We start from the raw sequence: 20,422 nt of genomic DNA, 5'->3' as shown, positions 1-20,422 counted from the left end.
GCTTAGGATTTCTGTCATTCGGGGTATACATAAGCCTTTTAAACACCTGCTCGTTTTCCTAGGACAATTAAAGATTGGACATCATCAAATGAGAAGGCAGTGTCATCCTTAATGCGCACGCTAGAGGAGCTGAAGTCTGAGCTGAGCATGCCCACCTCCTTTCAGGTGCGTCTGGGCTCCTCCGTGAGTGCAGCACACTTGCTCTAACCGGAGAGTGGCCTGAAGCTAAGCTCCCAGCACGTGTGGTCTTGGGAGGAGTTCGGGGGTGGGGTGAGGCTGGTAGAGGATGTCATGGCTTCTTTATATCTTGTCTATTAACCATCACTTCCTTCCTCCATTGTTGGTGTGGGCAAGTGAGTGACACCCTGTGTGTCCTGGTGGGTATCCTAGCATCTGATTCTGACATCTTGGGGTCTCAGCTGCACCGTTTGCACATACTCTGTGGTCATCTACACTCAGTGCTCACTGCACGTGGCCTGGGCTCATCTTGAGAGCTAGAGACTGGGCAGAAGGCGGTGGGTTCTCCTGCTGAGGACAGATGCCTGGGAGGTGGAACACCCACCCACAGCAGCCTGCTTCTGGTCTGCTTCTGCTGAGAGCCGGAATGAAATTGCAGCTCTGAGCCCCCTGCGAGTAGCAGCCTTTGTGGTTGCTCACGGGTCCTGCATGTCCCAGATGCTGACATTGTTGCTGACCAGTGTCCAGTGGTAGATATGGATTATAGCATGTCATCAGACACTAGAGAAGCTGTGCCACCAATGTCATCCACTTCTTGCCCCACTCAACGAGTGCTATAGGGAGATGCGGTTTATCCCATCCCTCTCTTTGTGTCCAAGATCTAAAATTCTCCATGTAGGACTATAGGTTCCCATTGTAAGTGCACAGGCATCGTGTAAGTTGATTACATGTGTGTGCACCCCACCCCCAACAGCAGCAACATTCCCCTTTCAACTGACCACCTTGGTATGGGACTCTTGAAATACTCAAATCAGGATTACACTTGTAACAGACCTGTATCACTTTATGTGTCAGAATAGTTTTGTATGGGCTATTTTATAGAAGATGGAAAGAAATTTGTGGTTTGCTGGCCTATTGTTTTCTTCCCATATTGTTTTGCCCAGCACTACAAGCCTGGTTTCAGACTCCAAATCTTCTGAAAATTATAGTCCCCAAGGCAGCCAGTAATAATAAAGCACAGGCCAGACAGTGGTGGCTCACGCCTTTAATCCCAGTACTTGGGAGGCAGAGACAGGCGGATTTCTGAGTTCGAGGCCAGCCTGGTCTACAGAGTGAGTTCCAGGACAGCCAGGGCTACACAGAGAAACCCTGTCTTGAAAAACCAAATAAATAAATAAATAAATAAATAAATAAATAAATAAATAAATAAATAAATAAAAATAAAGCACAAAGTTCTTATAAATTCGTTTACTCCTCTTGAAGAAAAAGATGACTGCAGAACTCCAGGTCCAGCTCATGAATGAACTGCTGAGCGACAACGATGCCCTCACCAAAGCTGTGGGCATGGCAACCCGAGAGAAAGCTGAGCTGTGCAGGACCGTCTCCCGGCTCGAGAAGACCCTGAAGCACCACACGCAGAAGGGCTGCGTTCTTAATGTGCGTATCTGTGCCTCTTCCCGGCCTAGCACTGCCCACCCACCGTCTCTTTACCATGATGGTCTGTCAGAGTTGTCCATTCTGTCGGTCAGGGAACTGGGCTGCTGCTTCCTAGAAATGGGCCTGTATGCCACTTTTCCTGGTCGACCCTGGGGCTCCTAGCTAGTTACTGCTCGCAACTCAGCCACTGGCACATATGCACTGCCAACCAAGCTTTATGGGTTTCCTTTCGTTTTGTTTGCTTGGTTCTTGTGGGGGAGTCAGGGGATTGAGTCAGAGAATCCTAGGTGGCCCAGGCTGGCTTCCAACTCCCCATGTGACTGCAGCTGACCTCAAACTTCTGATCCTCCTATCACATCATTTCAAGTGCTGAGAGTACAGCCATGTGCCATCATACCCAGTGTTCAGTGTTTTTGAGGGGTGTTTGTGTGCGTGCATGCTCATGTGTGCCTGTGTACCTGTTGTTTGTGTACTTGTGTGCCCAGTTCAGGTTGAGACTAGAAGTTCACATTAGGTGTCTTCCTCACTCGCTCTCCACCATGTCTTTTGAAACAAAGTCTCAACCTGGAACCTTACAGGTTCAGGTAGACACTCTGGCCAGCAGGCCCCAGAAACTCTCCTGTCTTTACCTCCTCAGTGCTGAGACTACAGATTCCCACTTGCTGCTGGGAATCCAAACTCAGGTCCTTGTGTCTGTACGGCGAGCACTTTAGCAGCCGAGTTGTGTACCCAACTCTTTGGTGTTTTGCTATCTTAGCATCAAATTTTCTACTTCAGGCACACATGTCCAGCATCCCACCCTTGTCCAGCTCTGGCTCTTGCTCATTGTTGACCTGTTTGTCACTAACTGTTCCTTCCTCTGACCCTGGAGATGTCTCAGGGGCAGTTAATTAAACTAAACTCTCTTCATTGTCAGGGTTATTAAAAAGTAGGTGTAACTGAAGTTAACTATCTATGGGGATGGTCAGGGATCTCGTTCTTGAAGTAGATGGAGTTCACCCTTACTTACGATGTATTTATTATTTTTATGTGTTTGAGTGTTTTGCCTGCATATATGTCTGTGAACCACATCTTTGCTTGGTGACCTTGGAGGCCAGAAGAGGTCATTAGATCTCCTGCAACTGGAATTATGGAGAGGTGTGAGCTGCCAAATGGGTGCCAGAAATCCTTTGGGGAAGCAGCCTAGCAGTGTTCTTCACTGCCAAGCCATTGCTCCAGCTCTTCTTACTTACAGTTTAATCTGTCACAGTTTTCTACATTAGGAGTTAGACCCTTGTGCATTGGTTCCTCAGAGAAGGGAGTTTCATGGAGGCCAGTTGGCCTGCATCACTTACCAGAACCCTTTCTGTCCTCTTAACCTGTTGAGTTTGGTGGTCTCATGCTCCGCCATAAGCCTTGTTATTCATCCTCCCCAGTGTTTAACCCCTAATCTTCGTATAATCCCAGTATCTGTTCTCATTGCCATATGCGAGCACCTTGCATTTCTCACCGTGGCCTTCTTTCTCTTCCTACTCACAGAGAAGTAGCCCTATACTGCCTAGTATGTCACCTCCTTTCTCAATGTGAAATATTTTCTCCTGGTCTGTGCTGTATGCTTCTCTGAATGATTTCCTTTGCAAAGGCTTTTGAATCCAATATATTAATTTGTTCTTTCTGGAAAATTGTAGTTTGGGGTCTGGGATTTCACTCTGAATTTGCCTTTGTTCAAGGATGTAGTTGTGTGTATGGTGCTGTTTCTCTGCTGGGTTTTTCTGATGCTGAGTCTGTGAGTGATGGGGTCAGAGGGGCCCTGGAGGTGTCTCAGATTCAGTGCTTTGTAATACCTGGAGGCTCAATCCCTAAGGGCAAGGAGCTACTGAGAGCAAATTGCATCTGACAACCCCTTTCCAAGGTCAAGTGGACAGCCCCAGCCGTCTCACAGTGGCAGAGAATGGAGCATAAAACATGCTCTGCTTACAGTTGGCTGAAACAGGCTGAGGTCCACAAGGTCAGGCCTGGTTCCTGACAGATTGTGATAGCAGCACAGGTTGTAGTTGCCATAGCAACTAGAAACTGATGGAAACTCTTGGGTACAAACTGGCCTTTTTTTGCCACCTACATTCAGCCAGTCAAAGGCTAACACAGATTGTGCAGATCCTTGGAAGGACAGACAGACAGACAGACAGATAGACTCATTGGATTGCACATTGATGCAGGAAATGTACTTGTCTGTGGTTCACTGTGTGCCAGCTCGTGCTGTAGGTAGGGAACTCACTCAGCCTCTCAGGCTGCGGCCCTATACCACTCAGCTGGCGCTAGCCTCCAAGGCTCAGCTTCAGCTGCTGACTGACATACATTCCTGCTGCTATTGCCACCCTCCAGACCCACTGTTTCTGAGACCTGGAACTCCAGCATCCAAGACCCGCTGCTCCGTTTTCAAGTTCTGTTCTTTGTCAAGCTGTTTGGCAGTTCACTATAAATTTCTATAGAAAATTATAGAATCTTGCTTTTTTTGTTTTAAACTCCTATTTCATTAGCTCTATGAGCGTGTACAGAATTATGTGAGACTATAAGGTGCAATTATTTTCAAAAGCAGTCTAACAGTTTCTCAAAAGGTCTCTCAACAATTCTCCTTTCGGGTATTTCTCCAAGGCGAGGGAGGAAACTTGTACATGGAAGTTTGTTAAATGCATTAAAACTTTACAATATTATTCTTTTTTTTTTTAAAGATTTATTTATTTATTATATGTAAGTACACTGTAGCTGTCTTCAGACACTCCAGAAGAGGGCGCCAGATCTCGTTACGGATGGTTGTGAGCCACCATGTGGTTGCTGGGATTTGAACTCTGGACCTTCGGAAGAGCAGTCGGGTGCTCTTACCCACTGAGCCATCTCACCAGCCCTACAATATTATTCTTATGCAAAAGGTAGAAGTAATTCAAATGTCCATCAGTTGATGGGCAGATAGTTTTATCAGAGCTAAGGATATAACTCCATGATGGTTTGCGTATCATGTATGCGGTCTTATACTGCGTGGCTTTTCCTGAAGAGATGTGAACAGATGTCTGCTTGGTCCTAGTTAGGGCACCAGTCTTTGACAGACCAAAGAAACCGTTCTGTCCAAATCTCATTTGGTTAACCAGTGCGTTTATTGGGATTAGTTATGGTTTCATGGTTGGTGACTCAAAGTAGCCGCCTGTCCGAGAAGCTCACACAAACAAACACTGTATCCCGGAGCTCCTTGTATACTTGTAGACAGACAGCTCTACTAGCAGTATAAGTGCCTCTCCCCAGCCATTAATTCCTGGGTTATAGGCTTGGGAAGGAGCCTTGTGAATTTTGTAGCTTTCTGAACTTCCTGAGCCTTGTATGTTGCATGAGCCTTTCTCTCCTGTCTGGGAGAGAATGCTAGGATTTGGGAGAAATGGTTACATAATATATTTTACCCCTTCTTCCTGCTACCTCCCTTTCTACTCCATTCTTTCTGTCCCCTCTTCTCCCAGAGTTCCTTCAGCTTTGGAGGGAGTAATAGAGATATGTGTGGATTTTTTTTCATTTATTGTTGAGCTTTGGCCACTATGCCTAATCAACAGCCACTTACTTGTTCTTGGTAAGTTGACCAGTTATGAATCTTTGCAGTGCCTACCCACTGTAAAAATATTTCCCTTCATGATTGAGGTTAGAATCTGATCTGTGGCTATAAATATAAATGCTGAAGGCAAGCTGACAGGAACATCTTATCTGTTTAACAAAATATTAACCATGGCATTCCTTCCGGTGGCCTTCCTTCCGGTGGGTACCTTTGACCTCCCCAGACACAGAGTTTTACCCTGACTAAGTACCAGATATAAGTGCCTTCTTGTGGAACAGGCCTTAAGTCTAATTGAAAAGCAGTTGGTTGTGCATGTAACAGTCATATTACTATTGCACTAGCAAGCACCTCTTACTTGGCTTGTTGATATGTGCAAGATCATGACCTTGGCTGGACTATTAGCAGTAATTCCCCCCCCCCCCAACATCCTGTATAGCACCTCTGGTACTTCATATGCTAGCCAGCAGGAAGAGAGGCAGTTCAGTGCCCGCCTAGTATTTCCATGTCCTGCAAGCAGATTATATGGTGCCTTCATGAATAGAGTCTTTATTATCTAGTTCTGGCATGCACCCAAATGTAATGGTAATAGCCTGCATGGATTATGGCCTTCTAGGCCAACGGCTCATAGGGAAATAGCCCACCAGTAGCACTGGGATTTTCATTCAACAGTTTTATGGCTCATGGGAGTTCCTTGTCCAGCTTATGTAGGAAAGTGGTTTAAACTCACTAGCTGCTATTTTTCTGTAGTCCTTCTAAATGCTTTTCCAAATCTGCACAGCGGTAAAGGTTAGCATTATATGAAGAGGCAGGGTCTCTGAAGGCCTGTGGCTGTCTATGCCAAATAAATGCCGCTTGGTCCGGGAGGGTAAAGGGGGTACTAAGGGACAGACATTCGCATGGTCTGACACAGTCTGAGAAGATTTCATCATTTCTATTGATTATGTCATCAAAAAGTGATGTCTGGCATAGGAGCATCGAGGGCAGTGTCTTCTGGTGTTCTTGCTGTGAAGAGACACTGTGACCAAGACAACTCCTATAAAGGACAGCGTTTAACTGGGGCTGGCTTACAGGTTCACATGGCAGGAAGCATGGCAGTGTCTAGGCAGACCTGGTACGAGAGAAGGAGCTCAGAGTTCTACATCTTGAGCCAAAGATAGCTAGGAAGGATCTCAAAGCTCACCCCACACTGAAACACTTCCTTCAACAAGGCCACGCCCACTACAACAAGGACACATCTCCCTGTGGGCCAAGCATTCAAAGCTATGGGGGCCAAACCTGTTCAAACCACTGCAGGCAGGCAGTACCCCATTACCTTGGCCACTTTTCAATTTGAATGCCCTCTGTATCTCCCATTGCATTGCCTAGGATCTCCAGTGCATTGCCAAGTAGGAATGAATGGCCTTGGTCTGTCTGCCTTGGTCCATAGTAAGTCTTCTCTGTTAAAAAGGATATTGACTATGGACTGGTTATTTTTTTAAAATATTTTTTAAAAAGATTTGTTTATTCACTTTATGCATATGAATATGCTGTAGCTGTCTTCAGACATATCAGAAGAGGACATCAGATCCCATTACAAATGGTTATGAGCCACCACCTGGTTGCTGGGAATTGAACTCTGGACCTCTGGAAGAACAGTCAGTGCTCTTAACCACTGTGCCATCTCTCCAGCCATTGAATAGTTCTTTGCCCTTTATTGATTTAAGGCTGATCCTTTTTATTTTATTCTTTTAAAAAAGTACTTTCCCTTTTTGTATTTTTGATTTGGTTTCCATGACAGCAGGTTTCCGGATGGCTTCCTTTTTTGTTCGGCTATTACTCCTGAGCTCCCCAGCAGCCCCGTCTCCCATCTGGCTTCCCTTCATTCTGCTTCCCTCCCAGCTTACCTGCATTCTGTATCCCTCCTTCCCGCTATGTTCCTTCCTTCTACGGGTATTCTCTGTTTAACAAGTAGAACTAAAGAGCTTGAGCTAGAATCCACACACGAGAGACCACTGTGTGTGTCCTCTGTCCTGGGTTACCTCGTGCAGTTCCATCCATTTCCCTGCAAACTTCAGTTTCTTTTTCTTTAAAGCTGAATATCTGCTCATCAGTTGATAGCCACTTGTTCGTTAGCTAGCTATTGTGAGCAGAGCAGCAGTGGCCGTGGGTGAGCAGGTATCTGTAGTATGAGGATCCTTTGTTTCTATGACCAGGCGTGGTGCAGATATCTGGGGCACATGGTGTTTCAAAGAAGTACTAGCGTACACTCACACCAACAGGGTTTATGACTGCCATTTTCCTAAAGCCACCCAAATATTTGTTGTTCTTGGTATTGTTGATGCTAGCCACTCTGGGTCAAGCTGGATCTTAAAGTGGTTTTCATCTGCATTTCCCTGAGGGCTAAGGATGTCAAACACATTGAAAAGTGTTTCCTACTCATTTCTATTTCTTCTTCTTCTTTTGAGGATTCTTTGTTTAATTCTTAGCCAGGGTTTTTTTTTCTTGGTGTTTAGTTTTTGGGGTTCTTTTGTTCTGGACTCTCCATCTTCTCACATCCATAGCTGGCAGAGACTCTGATCCTGTGGACTTGCCTCTTCACTTGATTGACACATTCTTTTGTAACACAGAACCTTTAACTTCATGATATCCTATGTGTCTGGTTTTGTTTGTTTGTTTTTGGTTTTTAAAAGAAGATTTATTTATTTAATTTATGTATATGAGTACACTGTAGCTATACAGGTGGTTGTGAGCCATCATGTGGTTGCTGGGAATTGAATTTAGGACCTCTGCTTGCTCGTGACAGTCCTGCTCACTCCGGCTGGCCCTGCTTGCTCTGGCCCAAAGATTTATTATTTATTATTATAAATAAGTATACTGGAACTGTCTTCAGACACACCAGAAGAGAGCATCAGATCTCATTACAGATGTTGTGATCCACCATGTGGTTGCTGGGATTTGAACTCAGGACCTCTGGAAGAGCAGTCAGTGCTCTTAACTGCTGAGCCATCTCTCCAGCCCTTTTTTGTTTGTTTGTTTGTTTGTTTGTTTTTGCTTTCCTGTACTATAGGGTACTAGTCAGCAAAGCATTACCTGTAGCTATGTGTTGAAGCATACACCCAACTTTTTCCTCTAACAGGTTTAGAGTATCAAGTCTTTTGTAGAGGTCTTTGAATTTGGAGTTTTGGGCAAAGCGTGAAATAGTGACTGAGTTTTATTCTTTTGCCTGTTGATATTATTCCAGGTTGCTTAGTACCATTTGTTAAAGATGTTGTTTCTAGCCAGGCGTGGTGGTGCATGCCTTACCCCAGCACTCGCGAGGCAGAGGCAGGCGGATTTCTGAGTTCGAGGCCAGCCTGGTCTACAGAGTGAGCTCCAGGACAGCCAGGGCTATACAGAGAAACCCTGACTCAAAAAACCAAAAAAAAAAAAAGATTTTTTTTTTTCTTTATTTTATACTTTGGGCATCCTTGTTTTTTAAAAAAATCAAGTATCTGTCTTAGCTGTAATCGCACGGGTGTGTGTCTGGGTCCTCGCTTCTCTTCTATCAGAGTACCTGGTTTTGTCCCAGTGTTCTTGTTACAGAAACAGTACAGCTTCCCTGAGGAAAATCAGAGATGATGGAAGGAAGCTCTTTATTGCCCTTTGTCCTGCTGGGGCTAAGGCTCAAAGGAGAGCTAGCCTTTAGTAGAAGATTTTACTAACTTATATACATTTTAGGCTTCTGCCGGCCACAAATATAAACACAGCATCCTTAAATCTCTTTCAGGTCCAGGCCCAGGTTACACTTTGAAAAACGTAAACAGAGAGAGGAGACTGCAAGTTTGGCTGCTTAAAGCAGATAGATGTAGGCAGAAAAGATAATGTGTATAGCCAGACTTATTTTATGTACAACCCTGATGTTGTTCCTTTTGATTACTTGTCGTCTGGGTCTGGTTGGTCATCTTGCCCACATGGCGAATTATACTTTTCCTGATAAGAGCACACAGGATTTAGTGGTGGCCCTAGACTTGGCTGTGCTGCTGCTGAGCTACCCTTTAGAGGTCTCTTGTGTGTCAAGGCTGTTTGCTTTGTTGCAGGAGTGGAGCCTAGTGGCGGGTTAATCTTTCACCTCCTAGTATCCTAAATTTCTCTTGTCTCTTAACAGGCCTGGCTAGCACACCACTTACTTACCTTTGGGATATTTTGGAGTCAGTGCTCCTTTAGCTAACTTGTACTTTGTATGACTGCATGTTTCCTGAGGAACTCTACTAGTAAGGCCTTGATACTACGTCACGATGTTATTTTTATTCCTGCGGTTCTATAGTGTCGTTTAAAGTCAGGTGTGGTGATATTTCCTGCTGTTATCTGTTCTCTTTCTCTTTGTTCAAGACTGAGATTGTAACTGGGAGTTCCATTGGCATCACATTGGCTGTTGGTAGGATGGCCAGTTTCACAATTGAGTGAAAGGATGAAGTAAAGGGGGGACATGGCCATCCCTACAGCATGGAGGAGACTTTTAGTGTAGGTGTAAGGGAGAAAGCAGGCTGAGGGAAGAGTCCAGGCTGAGCATGGCCAGCAGATGGGGAGGGAGAGGGAGAGCGAGAGAGAGGAGCTGATGACCAACAGAGCAGTGGAGCCCAAATGGCTGAGTTATATATGGATCAAGTGCAGTGTGTGTGTGTGGGGGGGGGGGGGAAATCCAGCCCCTGGGAGGGAGAGATTTAGGGTGGGGATAGAGTGAGGAGTCCTGGGAGGAGCCACGGGTACCAAATGAGACTTATCCTGGGCTTGATTGAGACCTAGCAACAATATTAATTCTTAAACTCCACGAATATGGAAGGGCTTCCCATCCTCTTATGTGTTAGATCACAAGTCCATCACTGTCAGAGACAGATCTTTTTAGTAACTTTAACTCCTTTGAACTGACCCAGTGGTCTTTTTTGTTTTGTTTTGTTTGGTTTGGTTTTTCGAGACAGGGTTTCTCTGTGTAGCCCTGGCTGTCCTGGAGCTCACTCTGTAGACCAGGCTGGCCTTGAACTCAGAAATCCTCCTGCCTCTGCCTCCCAAGTGCTGGGATTAAAGGCATGTGCCACCACTACCCAGCTCTTTTATTCTTTCTTAATGAGTGTCTCAGGCATGCAGCCAGCTGGGATGGAGGAGTGTTTTACACCCAACAGACGTGCAGATAATATTGCTTAATTTGTCCACAACCGTACTGGATTTATTTCTGCTTTGCTCTGTCACTCAGAGTTGTAGATATTCTGTTTCTCCTTTCAGTTGTGTCTGGATTCCTTTGTTCTCAGATTTTGTTAGTAGACCGAGGTAAAGAAAAGTCTGTACTCATGACATTGTGCCTGATGACTCAGACCCGTGGTATGCTGGGTGTGCAGGGCCAGGACGTGCCTGGGAGCTGGTGAGAGCCTCACTCCAGAGCCCCACTTGTAAGGCTCCTTGTTTAGAGTGCCCATTGGGCTTTTTGGGTTTTTTTGTGGGCTTTAGTCACAGTTATGGGTAGCACCTGGTCTTGAGGGTTAGCTAGCACAGAGATGAGAATGCTATCTTTGTTGGTTTTTTTTTTTTCTCAAGACAGGGTTTCTCCGTATAGCCCTGGCTGTCCTGGAACTCACTCTGTAGACCAGGCTGGCCTCGAATTTAGAAATCTGCCTGCCTCTGCCTCCCGAGTGCTGGGATTAAAGGCGTGTGCCACCATGCCTGGCTGAGAATGCTATCTTTGATGGGTAGATTAAAGAGGGACAGCAGATGAACCAGTGGAGTCCCTTCTTCATGTTCAAGGTGTTCTGTCAGTGACTGACACCTCATCCAGATCATATGGTCTTTTCCTTTTTCTGATTGGCCGCCTTAGCCTCTGACTCTCCTCCTGGGGGCACCTCTGTGTGCCCCCAACTGTTTCTTGTTTGTTCTTGTTAAAATGTTCCTGTTGAGCTGGGCGTTGTGGCGCATGCCTTTAATCCCAGCACTTGGGAGGCAGAGGCAGGCGGATTTCTGAGTTCGAGGCCAGCCTGGTCTACAGAGTGAGTTCCAGGACAGCCAGGGCTATACAGAGAAACCCTGTCTCGAAAAACCAAAAAAAAAAAAGTTCCTGTTGTGCATCAATATCTCAGTAAATAAGAGTGTTCCCCTGATCCGAAGACTGGAGCAGAACTGAAGTAGTGCCCAGCATGACAGGGGACAACACAGGTGCCATGTGGCTGATGGCTAGTAATACCTCCCTGGATTCCAGCCCTCGGGAGACATTTTCCCAGTTCTACCCTCATCTGAGGCAGGCCACCCCACAGTAGTCCTCAGCCAGCTGTGGTAGAGACGGCGTGTTTGAGTATGGCCCTTTTCTTTCAGATTGGCACAGATGCTGCAGTCATCCCCTGCGTTACTGTCCTCTGAGTCATCTTTCTCAGGATGTTCCTATTTAAGAACACCTCCTTAGAAGGCTGGGAGATGGGTCGGTTAGTGACGTGCTTGCTGTGCAAGCATGAGGTCCTGCCCTCATCCGCAGACAGATGTGAGCTAGGGCCTGGTGGCACATCCCTGTCATCCCACCAGTCAGGAGGCAGAGCCAGGTAGTTTTGAGGCCAGCTGGATATCAAGTTCCAGGAGAGCACGGGCCGCCCAGTGAGACCGTGCAGGCTGTAGTGGCACGTGGACCTGTAACCCATCCCATCCCTGCGTGGGGAAACAGACTAGTGGGTCTCTGGGGTTAACTAGCCAACTAGCCTAGCCTAATGTGTAAACCCAAGGCCCCCGTTAGTGACCCCATCCTTTAAAAATCCTGAGGAATAACACACCTAAGGTTTACCTCTGACCTTCACCTGCAAGTACACACCTATGCCCCTCCCCCACGGTAAAAGAAAGGCTCTATAGAGTTGTCAGCTGTGTTTTTTTTTTTTTTTTAACAGAGGCAAAGCAAGTCTTCATTGAAGCAAGATGGGGCAGATCTGCAGAGTTCTCTACGGCACCCAGACCCAGAGTGGCACTCGCAGACTACAAGTGGGGACACAAACACCTGCAATATCAAAGTAAGACATGCTGGATGGGCGGCAGAGTGTCAGCTGCATCTCAAGCCAGGGCTAGTTCACTGTGGGAAGACCTCCCTGACTACTACAAGGTTCTTGTTAGCTTGGTGTGTCTGTTGACACATAGTTCAAGCACACTTCTTCACATAAGCCCTGCTGCCCTACTGGTCAGATCATTATGAGCAAGGCAGTCAGCTTTAACTGACCCTCAGACTTGGTTGGGTTGTATGTGGATACCATGTTTGCTCTAGGAATGGGTCAGAGCATCAGGAGGCAGGTTCTGTAGGCGAAGACAATCTTTCCTGTACTTGCCCATGAGGGAGAGGTGCTTCTCAGGGTTTGGATCCAAGGTCTGGTTTCAGTTTTTCCCATCACCCACATCATCTGCGGAACCCATGAAGATATCCCGTCAGAGCCGAAATCTCATGGTCTTCATGGGGCTCATTTGTGAGTGCTGTGGAGGTTTTTCCTTCGGGTGCCTTTGTAAGAGAAGTGCTTCAGTGTGCATGGATGACTGATAATTTGCTAAGTGCCGTTCGGTTTAATTTCCTTATTTTGTAATGAACGCCTAACTGTGCTATTGTACTGAACAGGCTACACCAGGAACGTGGCTCTGTCCCCTCCTCCGGTTCTTACTGCCTGCCTTCCTTTCAGATGGAAAAGCTGTACCTGCACTACCTGAGAGCAGAGAGCTTTAGGAAAGCCCTGATTTATCAAAAGAAGTATCTCTTACTGCTGATTGGTGGATTCCAGGACTCGGAGCAGGAGACGCTCTCCATGATCGCTCACTTGGGGGTCTTTCCTTCCAAAGCAGATAAGAAAATTACCATGTCACGTCCCTTCACCAAGTTCCGCACCGCCGTTCGAGTGGTCATCGCAGTATTGAGGTAAAAGTCCCTCCCATACCCAAGCCAGTTGGCAATGGCATGTGTGTGTGTCAGTGGTGGCTTCAGTCCTTAAAACGACAGTGTTTTCTCCTTCAGTATCAGTGGCATCGTGGCTGTGAAGAAGACATAGTGACAACCGGTCTTTAAGAGTTCAGGCTGGAGGGGGCCTGGAGGGATGGCTCTCAACCCCACATGGTCATTTACTGCCGTTCACCACTCTAGTTCCTGGGGATGTCCCGGCTCATACTGACCTTCCTGGTGTCAGGAGTTCATGTGGTGTGCATACATACATGCAGGCGAAGTGTGCATGCAAGTAAAGAGACAGATTCATGCTGTCCCTGGGTATGGTGGCACAGGCTTGTCATCCCAGGCCTCAGGAGGCCAAGACAGGAGGGTCAACAGTTCTAGGTTAGCCTGAACTATATTATAATTGGGACCCAGGATCAGAATGCCTGAAAAAGTTTCCAGAGCCTGGTGGTCTTTTTTGGAAGAATCTATGGTTTGTCACATCACAAAGAGGAAAGTTATGGTCATGCCATTTGCCAGGAAAGCCATGCTCAAAGGAGTGTCAAGTGCCCATGTACTGTCACCCTGTCTGCCACCTTCCCAACACTGTTAGCATGGTCCTGCTGACAGGCCCCTTCTGGGTTAATCAGAAGCAACCAGAAAAAAGGGGTGTGTTTCCCCAATTTCCCTGAATTTTGGAGCGGGATGGGCTGTGGCTAAGCTGTGGTGGATGTGGGCAGAACCAGCTGGTTGACAAGGGCGTAGCCAAAGGGGGCTTCTTCAGAAGGTGGGAGGTTCCTACCCAGCATGAAGGTACCCCCAGCTTATGTCCACAGCTAGTTGGCAGCTTGTTGGTGGACCCACACAGCTGTGGGGGCTGTCTCCTGTGGCCTGTGGTCACAGCAGGAGTGTTTGCTGCGACCTCCCTTCTTGTTTGCTCTCATGTTAACCGTGCTTTGTCCCCTTTCGGTGCAGGTTGCGGTTTTTGGTTAAGAAGTGGCAGGAAGTGGATCGGAAGGGAGCCCTGGTACACCCCAAAAGCACCCGCCACGGTGGGTCCCAGGTCATTGCCTTGCCTGCTGCTGGCGGCATTTTCTTGAGCGTTGTGGTGTGGGAATGACCTAAAGCACAGTAGGAAAACTAGGAATCCCAGTCGGTAGCCACCCTATAGCCCTGGGGACAGCGCGGACTGACCAATGTCCATGAGGGAGCGCACGCCGAGCACTGATTCTGGAGTGTTGACCGACGAGAGCTCTCCTTTGTGCCGCTGCACTCCAGTGTGAGCAGTCATGCTTGCTTTAGCCTCAGTGGCCCCTTGTCTCTGGGGCTCTCTGCTGCTGCCTCCTCACAGGAAGCATAACAGTGGCTTTGGGGACTCCAGAGGGGACAGTGACAAGTGAGAGTCTTTGCTGGGTCTCTGCCTAGTGTCTAGGGATGGCAGCTGTGAATTGTCCTTCTACTTTAGAGGACATGGAAGGCCTAGGCCTGAGCCACCACTGGCTGCCCGACATCCTGACAGTGCCTTCAAATTCAGGTCAGCAGGAATGCTTACCTCTCGTTCCCTAAAGCCTCCCGAAGGTTCCCCCAGTCATGGGCTGCCCGAGTAGTGCTGCCAGTCAGGGCCAGAGTCATTCAAGCAAAATGTAGGTCATCAAAACTTGAAAATATCACAACTTGATATATTTTGAAATCACCTTGCTGAATCTTAAAATTGTTTGTATAAGCTTAAAGTTTTGGCAGATGGACTTTCTCCTAAAGTGTGAATTTCTTTTCCTAATGATTTGCTGTTTGTTCATTCTTGGGAAGGACACCGAACATCCCAGAGACAACGTTCTCCATCAGGACCCAGGGCGTCTCTGCCAACTCGAGACACTTCCTCAGGGCCTACCAAGGACTCTCGGCACAGCCCCAGATCTGCGGCAGCCGTCTCACTGGGCAAGGAAAGGTCAGTTAGGCTGCTTGCAGCCTTTTCCCCTAGAAATCAGGCCGATGAGATTCAGAAGCCTGTACGGCTGCCCAGAGAAATGTTGGTTTGAAAATTCTGTCTTTGACTGGCTCAGAGAAGGGTAGGGGACACAGCAGAGTCTGCAAGAGCCTGGGGACCCTGGCCTTGCTCAGAAGGGCAAGATCACCTATGTAGCCAAGCAGTGGTGGTTTATATGTTTAATCCCAGCATTCAGTATGCAGAGGCAGGCAGACCTCTGAGTTTGAGGCCAGCCTGGTCTACAGAGTGGATTCTGAGACAGCCAGGGTTACACAGAGAAACCCTGTCTTGAAAAAAATCAAAAAAAGATAACCTGTGTTCAGTACGTGAGGTGTGTCCCACTCTGAAGGGTTTGGAGCTTGGCTCAAGGAAAGGGAAAGGAACAAGGTGTTCTCTGGGGACACGGGGCATGCCAGGAAGGACAGTCACAATGGGAATTAGGCAAGGGTGGGTTTTGCCCTGGGATCTATGGGCCTATAATAGGTAGACCATTTCAGTCACCAGGTGAAGGATGCTAAGGTATCCAGTTGTAACAAGTATAATCTCAAAATTTAGTGAACTAAATAGTTCATAATTATTGCCACTTACGACTTCAAAGTGTGATATACTAGTTGATCTCATTTTTTGTTTTTGTTTTGGGTATTTGTTTTGTTTTGAGACAGAGTCTCATTGTGTAGCCCTAGATGACCTGGAACTCACTCTGTAGTCCAGGCTAGCTTTGAAATCACAGAGATCCGATCTCTACCTCTGTCTCACAAATCCTGGAATTACAGGAGTGTACCTCCACACCCATGTAGTACTGTATGGGGCTAATGTATAGTTCAGTTGGTACCTTGCTTACCTAGTATTCATGAGCTTCTCGATTCTAGGCAAAGAAAAAACACCTTTTCTTTGAAGTAAAGAAAAAATACCTTTTCTTTGAAGTAAAGAACAGGCATAAAAAGAATAGTTCTGATGGAGACCCATCCTGATTGGTCAGCTGACCCCAGCTCCTCCCCTGTGCACTCTTGAGGATAGTCACCTGTTAACTTAATTCCTCCCTCCCTCCCTCCCTCCTTCCTTCTTTCCTTCCTTCTGATATTGTTCTTTGTTTACAGATCAACTTCGACACCAAGTTCAAGGCTAGAAAGATCCCTAACTGCTTCTCAGGATCCTGAGCACTCCTTGACAGAATACATCCATCATTTAGAAATGATCCAGCAAAGACTTGGGGGGTTGCCGCCAGGTAAAAACTGTACCTTAGAGACATAACCACATAGAAAAGACTGCCAGTAAATTGATACGACAGTACTCCCAAGTAATCCCAGCACTAGATAGGTCCTGGCAGGAGGGGTGCAAACAGTTTGAAAACAGACTACTATACTCAGTGAGTACCGGGCTAGCCAGGGCTACAAAGTGAGTCCCAGGATAGCTAGGGCTGCAGAGTAATATGCTGTCTCAGAACAAAACAAAAGAACCTCTGCTCTCCGCTTAGTAATTGTTAATTGTTAGTAATTGTGTCTGCACAGCGGTGTAAACAGTGTAGCTGGCAGTATGTGGTGGGGAGGTCTGGTTCGGTCACTGATGGGGTCTTTTTGTCCTCTTACGCTGGCTGCTAGGGAATGTAGCGATAATTATATTAACTGCTTTTCTCATTGCTGTGAGCCAGAGTCTGGGGTGGCTAGGGCCTCTCTAGCCTGTAGCTCCACACTTCTCCAAATCCTTCAGGTGAAGTCTTCAGCCAGAGGCCTTACAAGCTTGTGGCCGAGGTTCTCGCAGCAAGAGTTCTGCTCTCTGGCACCAGTTTTCTGTTAGAAAATTAATGACTGATAGGAGGCAATCAAGAACGATTTGTTTTGGTTCACAGTTTGAGAAAATAGTATTATCATGTTGGGCTTTGCCTGCCGCCTGGAGTGGCTTCCAGTGGACGCTGATGCGTGTAGCTGCTTGCACTTGTGCGGGTTAGGAAGCAGAGGAGGGACAGGAAGTGAGGCCAGGCTGTTAAAAAAGAAAAACCTCACTTCCTGCTTCCAGTAAATCACTTCCCTTAGCGAGGCTTCATATCCTAAATGGTGCACAGCCTCCTAAAACAGTGTTCTCACCTGAAGACTGAGTGCTAAAACACACACTCTTGTGAGGGATATTTCCCATTCAAATCATTACCAATAACCGTTTGGCCTGTATGTAATTTGTATAGTTGTTTCTTTTTCTTTTCTTTTCTTTTTTTTCTTTCTTTTGGCTCTCTCTCTTTTTTTTTTTTTTTTTTTTTTTTGGTTTTTTTGAGACAGGGTTTCTCTGTATAGCCCTGGCTGTCCTGGAACTCACTTTGTAGACCAGGCTGTCCTCGAACTCAGAAATCTGCCTGCCTCTGCCTCCTGAATGCTGGGATTAAAGGCGTGTGCCACCAATGCCCAGCTTGTGTAGTAGTTTCTTAAACCTAACCTTCTATTTTCATTATAACTCACATTTTTACCAAAGTGCAACTCAGTCAGGGTGTTCTGAAGTTATAAAAAAAAAATTGTAAAAGTTTTATAACACATTTCTATTCTATTTTAATTTTAGATTCTACTCAGAAATCCTGCCACCAGAAGAATAAACAGTGAATAAAGTCCTTGCGGCTCTTAACCTTTGACATTTCTATTTGAGGAAAGATGGTCTTTTTTTCCTAAGGAAAGCCCATGGTATAGTCTGGAACACACACTTCGGGAGTGGTGACACCAGCCCCTAGGAACCACCGAGAGCTTCCACCTCCACACACTGCTACATAGAGGGAGCCCACCGCGCTCCTCCCCGCAGCGCTCCTCCTCGCCCAGCGAGCTGGGGCTGTGCTGGGTCCTGTGCCTGATGATGGAGCTCTCTGCCTCCTCCTAGGCAGAAGCTGCTTGCTTTCTTAGCGTGTCAGGATGGGAAGGTCAGTTGCAAATGAACACAGAGGAAAAGAGGAATGTATTTTTTAAGGACTGTTGTCTGATGGATGGATGGATGAATGGTCTTGTATTATTATTGTTGTTGTTTTTGTAAATCCATTCAGTTTATTCTTTTTATTGGCAAAACAAATAAAACTATGTCAAACTTGCTTCTCCCGGCTACAGCCATTCTGTAATGCTTTCAGATTCATACCATGCGGTGAATCTCGTTCAGAACCTTTCAATGAATGTATGGTCAGGTGTGTCACACAGACACCCATGCGTGTATGGATTCAGGAAACATGGCAAAACGTCCCTGAAACCATACATATAGTTCGTGGGTATATTGTTTAAGACTTCTTCAGAACATAAGAAGGGCACAAGTTGATCATGCTCAATTCAAGTTTGGCCCAGAAATGCTTTAAATCAAATATGTGGTGGTGTACCAGTCAGCACCCAGGCTAAAAACAAAGCCAGGCAGGTTTTCAGAAGGAATTTGTTGAGGTATTATTATTATCATTAAATGTATGAGTATCTGTATGTATAACTGCATGCCAGAAGAGGGCCCAAGATTTCACTCTAGATGGTTGTGAGCCACCGTGTGGTTGCTGGGACTTGAACACAGGACCTCTGGAAGAGCAGTCAGTGCTCTTACCCGCTGAGCCATCTCTCCAGCCTGAGAAGGAATTTAAGTGTTTGTCAGATGAGCCGAGACAGACAAGGTAAAGTAACCCAGAGATGAGCCACTATATTGGTGCTCAAAGAACTTTGAAACTGTCTTTGGACTCAAAGAACCAGTCCCCCGTGGCAAAGGCCAAGTCCTGGTGAGGTGGGTCCGCTGCTAGAGGCACACATATACACCCCTGTAGCACACACACCCCTATAGCACACATACATGCACACACATACACACCTCTACCGCAGTCTGATAGCTGTAGGCCTGTTGTCACCCATTCTACCTCAGCAGACTTAGAAGGAGAGGCCTTTCAGTGCAGTCCCACACTAAGAATTCCAGCTTGCCAGGCATGGTGGCACGTGCCTCTAATCCCAGCACTCAGATCTGCCTGGGCTACATAGTTCTAGGATCGCATAGACCCTGTCTCAAATAAGAATGAATGAATGAATGAATGAACGAACGAATAGGCTTCAGCTCAACAGAAATCTTGTCATGTGTCTGACCGGATAAGCCCCTTCGTCTGTCAGTTGCTTTAGCACTGTATGAATTGGTGTATATGCTGGTCTCAGCCACTCAGGTCCACCGGGGCCTTTTCTCATCTAGGCCATGCTCCACCCTGGGGTACAGGAAGGCCACCAAGGTGCCTTCCCAGCCAGTCCAGGGGTACCTCCTGGACTAACTTCCTCCTTTCCTGTGAGCCCAGTCCTCTCAGGCCCAGTGAGCTGACTTCAGATAGAACATCTCTTCTTTCTCAGTTCCCTCCATAATGCCCGCCCTCTCTCTACTGTCTTCCGGACCCTGATATCCATGGGGAACTCAGATGATAAGCGAGTGTCTCTAGTGACCTGTTTGGGCTGAGCCATCAGGATCTCTCTCCTCTTTTCTCATACTACACACAATCTGTCTCAAGGACTAACGACCCAATTAGCAGTTACATCACCCAATTTCTCTGTTTTTACGTCATTCAGGCTAACCCCATCTGCCCACTGTCTTACAGGCTGGGCTGTGCGGTGGTCTTTCACCTCCTGATTTAAAGATCCTTCTGACTCACGCAGTTTGAATGTAGTAGTGGTTTCATACACGGAGTGTGGATTTTTCCTCTCCTGTTTTAAAGGTCCAACTTGAGGGGCATCTGTTGCTAAGGCTCCACTTTCCTCCCCTTCACCATTTACTACTGTGCTGTGGCTTCCAGATGTTCGGCTCTCAGTAGTTTCTCTTCAGCACAGATATAATTTCTGCTGTCTCCCTTTTGGTATCCCAGCCACAAAGAGCAAGCTCGCACCTCTATATTGACCTCTTACCCAACTGTCCTAAGATTCTTGTCTGTGGCACGCTAAGATCTTTGCTACACCTGAGTGGAGGTTTCCAGGAAGAAGTTGTCAGGCCATGTCTCCTGCGGCTTCTGATGGTCGGAAGGTGTGGTACGTTTGTTACTTCTGGGATGCCATAGAAAACCACCTTACCACCAAACCCTAAAAATGACTAGGATGCAGCAAGCCCTTGGATTCTTGCAGGGTTTCTCTCTCCCGCTGAAGCAACTGTGTGTATTACCAGCCTCCAGCCCCTTCTCCATGTGACCCACCTGACTGATTGATTGATCCTACGGTTCTTCAGACGTGAAGGCATTCTTGAAAGATTCCTCATATGACCACGAACCCTGCTACCCAGTTAGACATTCCAGCTTGCTTCATTAAACACTGGAGTAATCCAGCCTCAGGTAGCCCCCTCAGCTCCTGCCAGTGTCTACGTGTTGGCTGTGTGTTATGTTTATGGGTTGAACTGTTCCCTCACCAAAGGGATGTCCTTAAGTACA

At 46.8% G+C, this 20,422-nt stretch overlaps 1 protein-coding gene across 11 annotated transcripts in view; it reads left to right on the top strand.

Moving 5' to 3' along the window:
• The window catches only part of Pcnt (pericentrin), a 93,284-nt gene extending 75,179 nt beyond the window's left edge, over window positions 1-18,105 (top strand). For 9 of the 11 annotated variants that reach the window (XM_029482462.1, XM_029482456.1, XM_029482458.1 and 6 more), the window contains 8 exons: window positions 63-165; window positions 1,441-1,614; window positions 12,055-12,174; window positions 12,826-13,058; window positions 14,040-14,116; window positions 14,871-15,009; window positions 16,146-16,273; window positions 17,590-18,104. In XM_029482462.1, coding sequence (XP_029338322.1) covers window positions 63-165; window positions 1,441-1,614; window positions 12,055-12,174; window positions 12,826-13,058; window positions 14,040-14,116; window positions 14,871-15,009; window positions 16,146-16,273; window positions 17,590-17,630 — 1,015 coding nt within the window. In that variant the 3' untranslated portion in view covers window positions 17,631-18,104. Of the gene's footprint in view, window positions 1-62; window positions 166-1,440; window positions 1,615-12,054; window positions 12,175-12,825; window positions 13,059-14,039; window positions 14,117-14,870; window positions 15,010-16,145; window positions 16,274-17,589 lie in introns of all 11 variants that reach the window. The other 2 variants (XM_029482465.1, XM_029482466.1) reach the window with 2 other exon arrangements.
• The last annotated feature ends 2,317 nt before the right edge of the window (window positions 18,106-20,422 follow it).

The sequence above is a fragment of the Mus caroli genome, chromosome 10 (assembly GCF_900094665.2).
Source record: "Mus caroli chromosome 10, CAROLI_EIJ_v1.1, whole genome shotgun sequence".
NCBI lineage: Eukaryota > Metazoa > Chordata > Mammalia > Rodentia > Muridae > Mus > Mus caroli.
The sequence above is the reverse complement of the archived record's forward strand: the minus strand, read 5'-3'. Positions and strand labels throughout refer to the sequence as shown.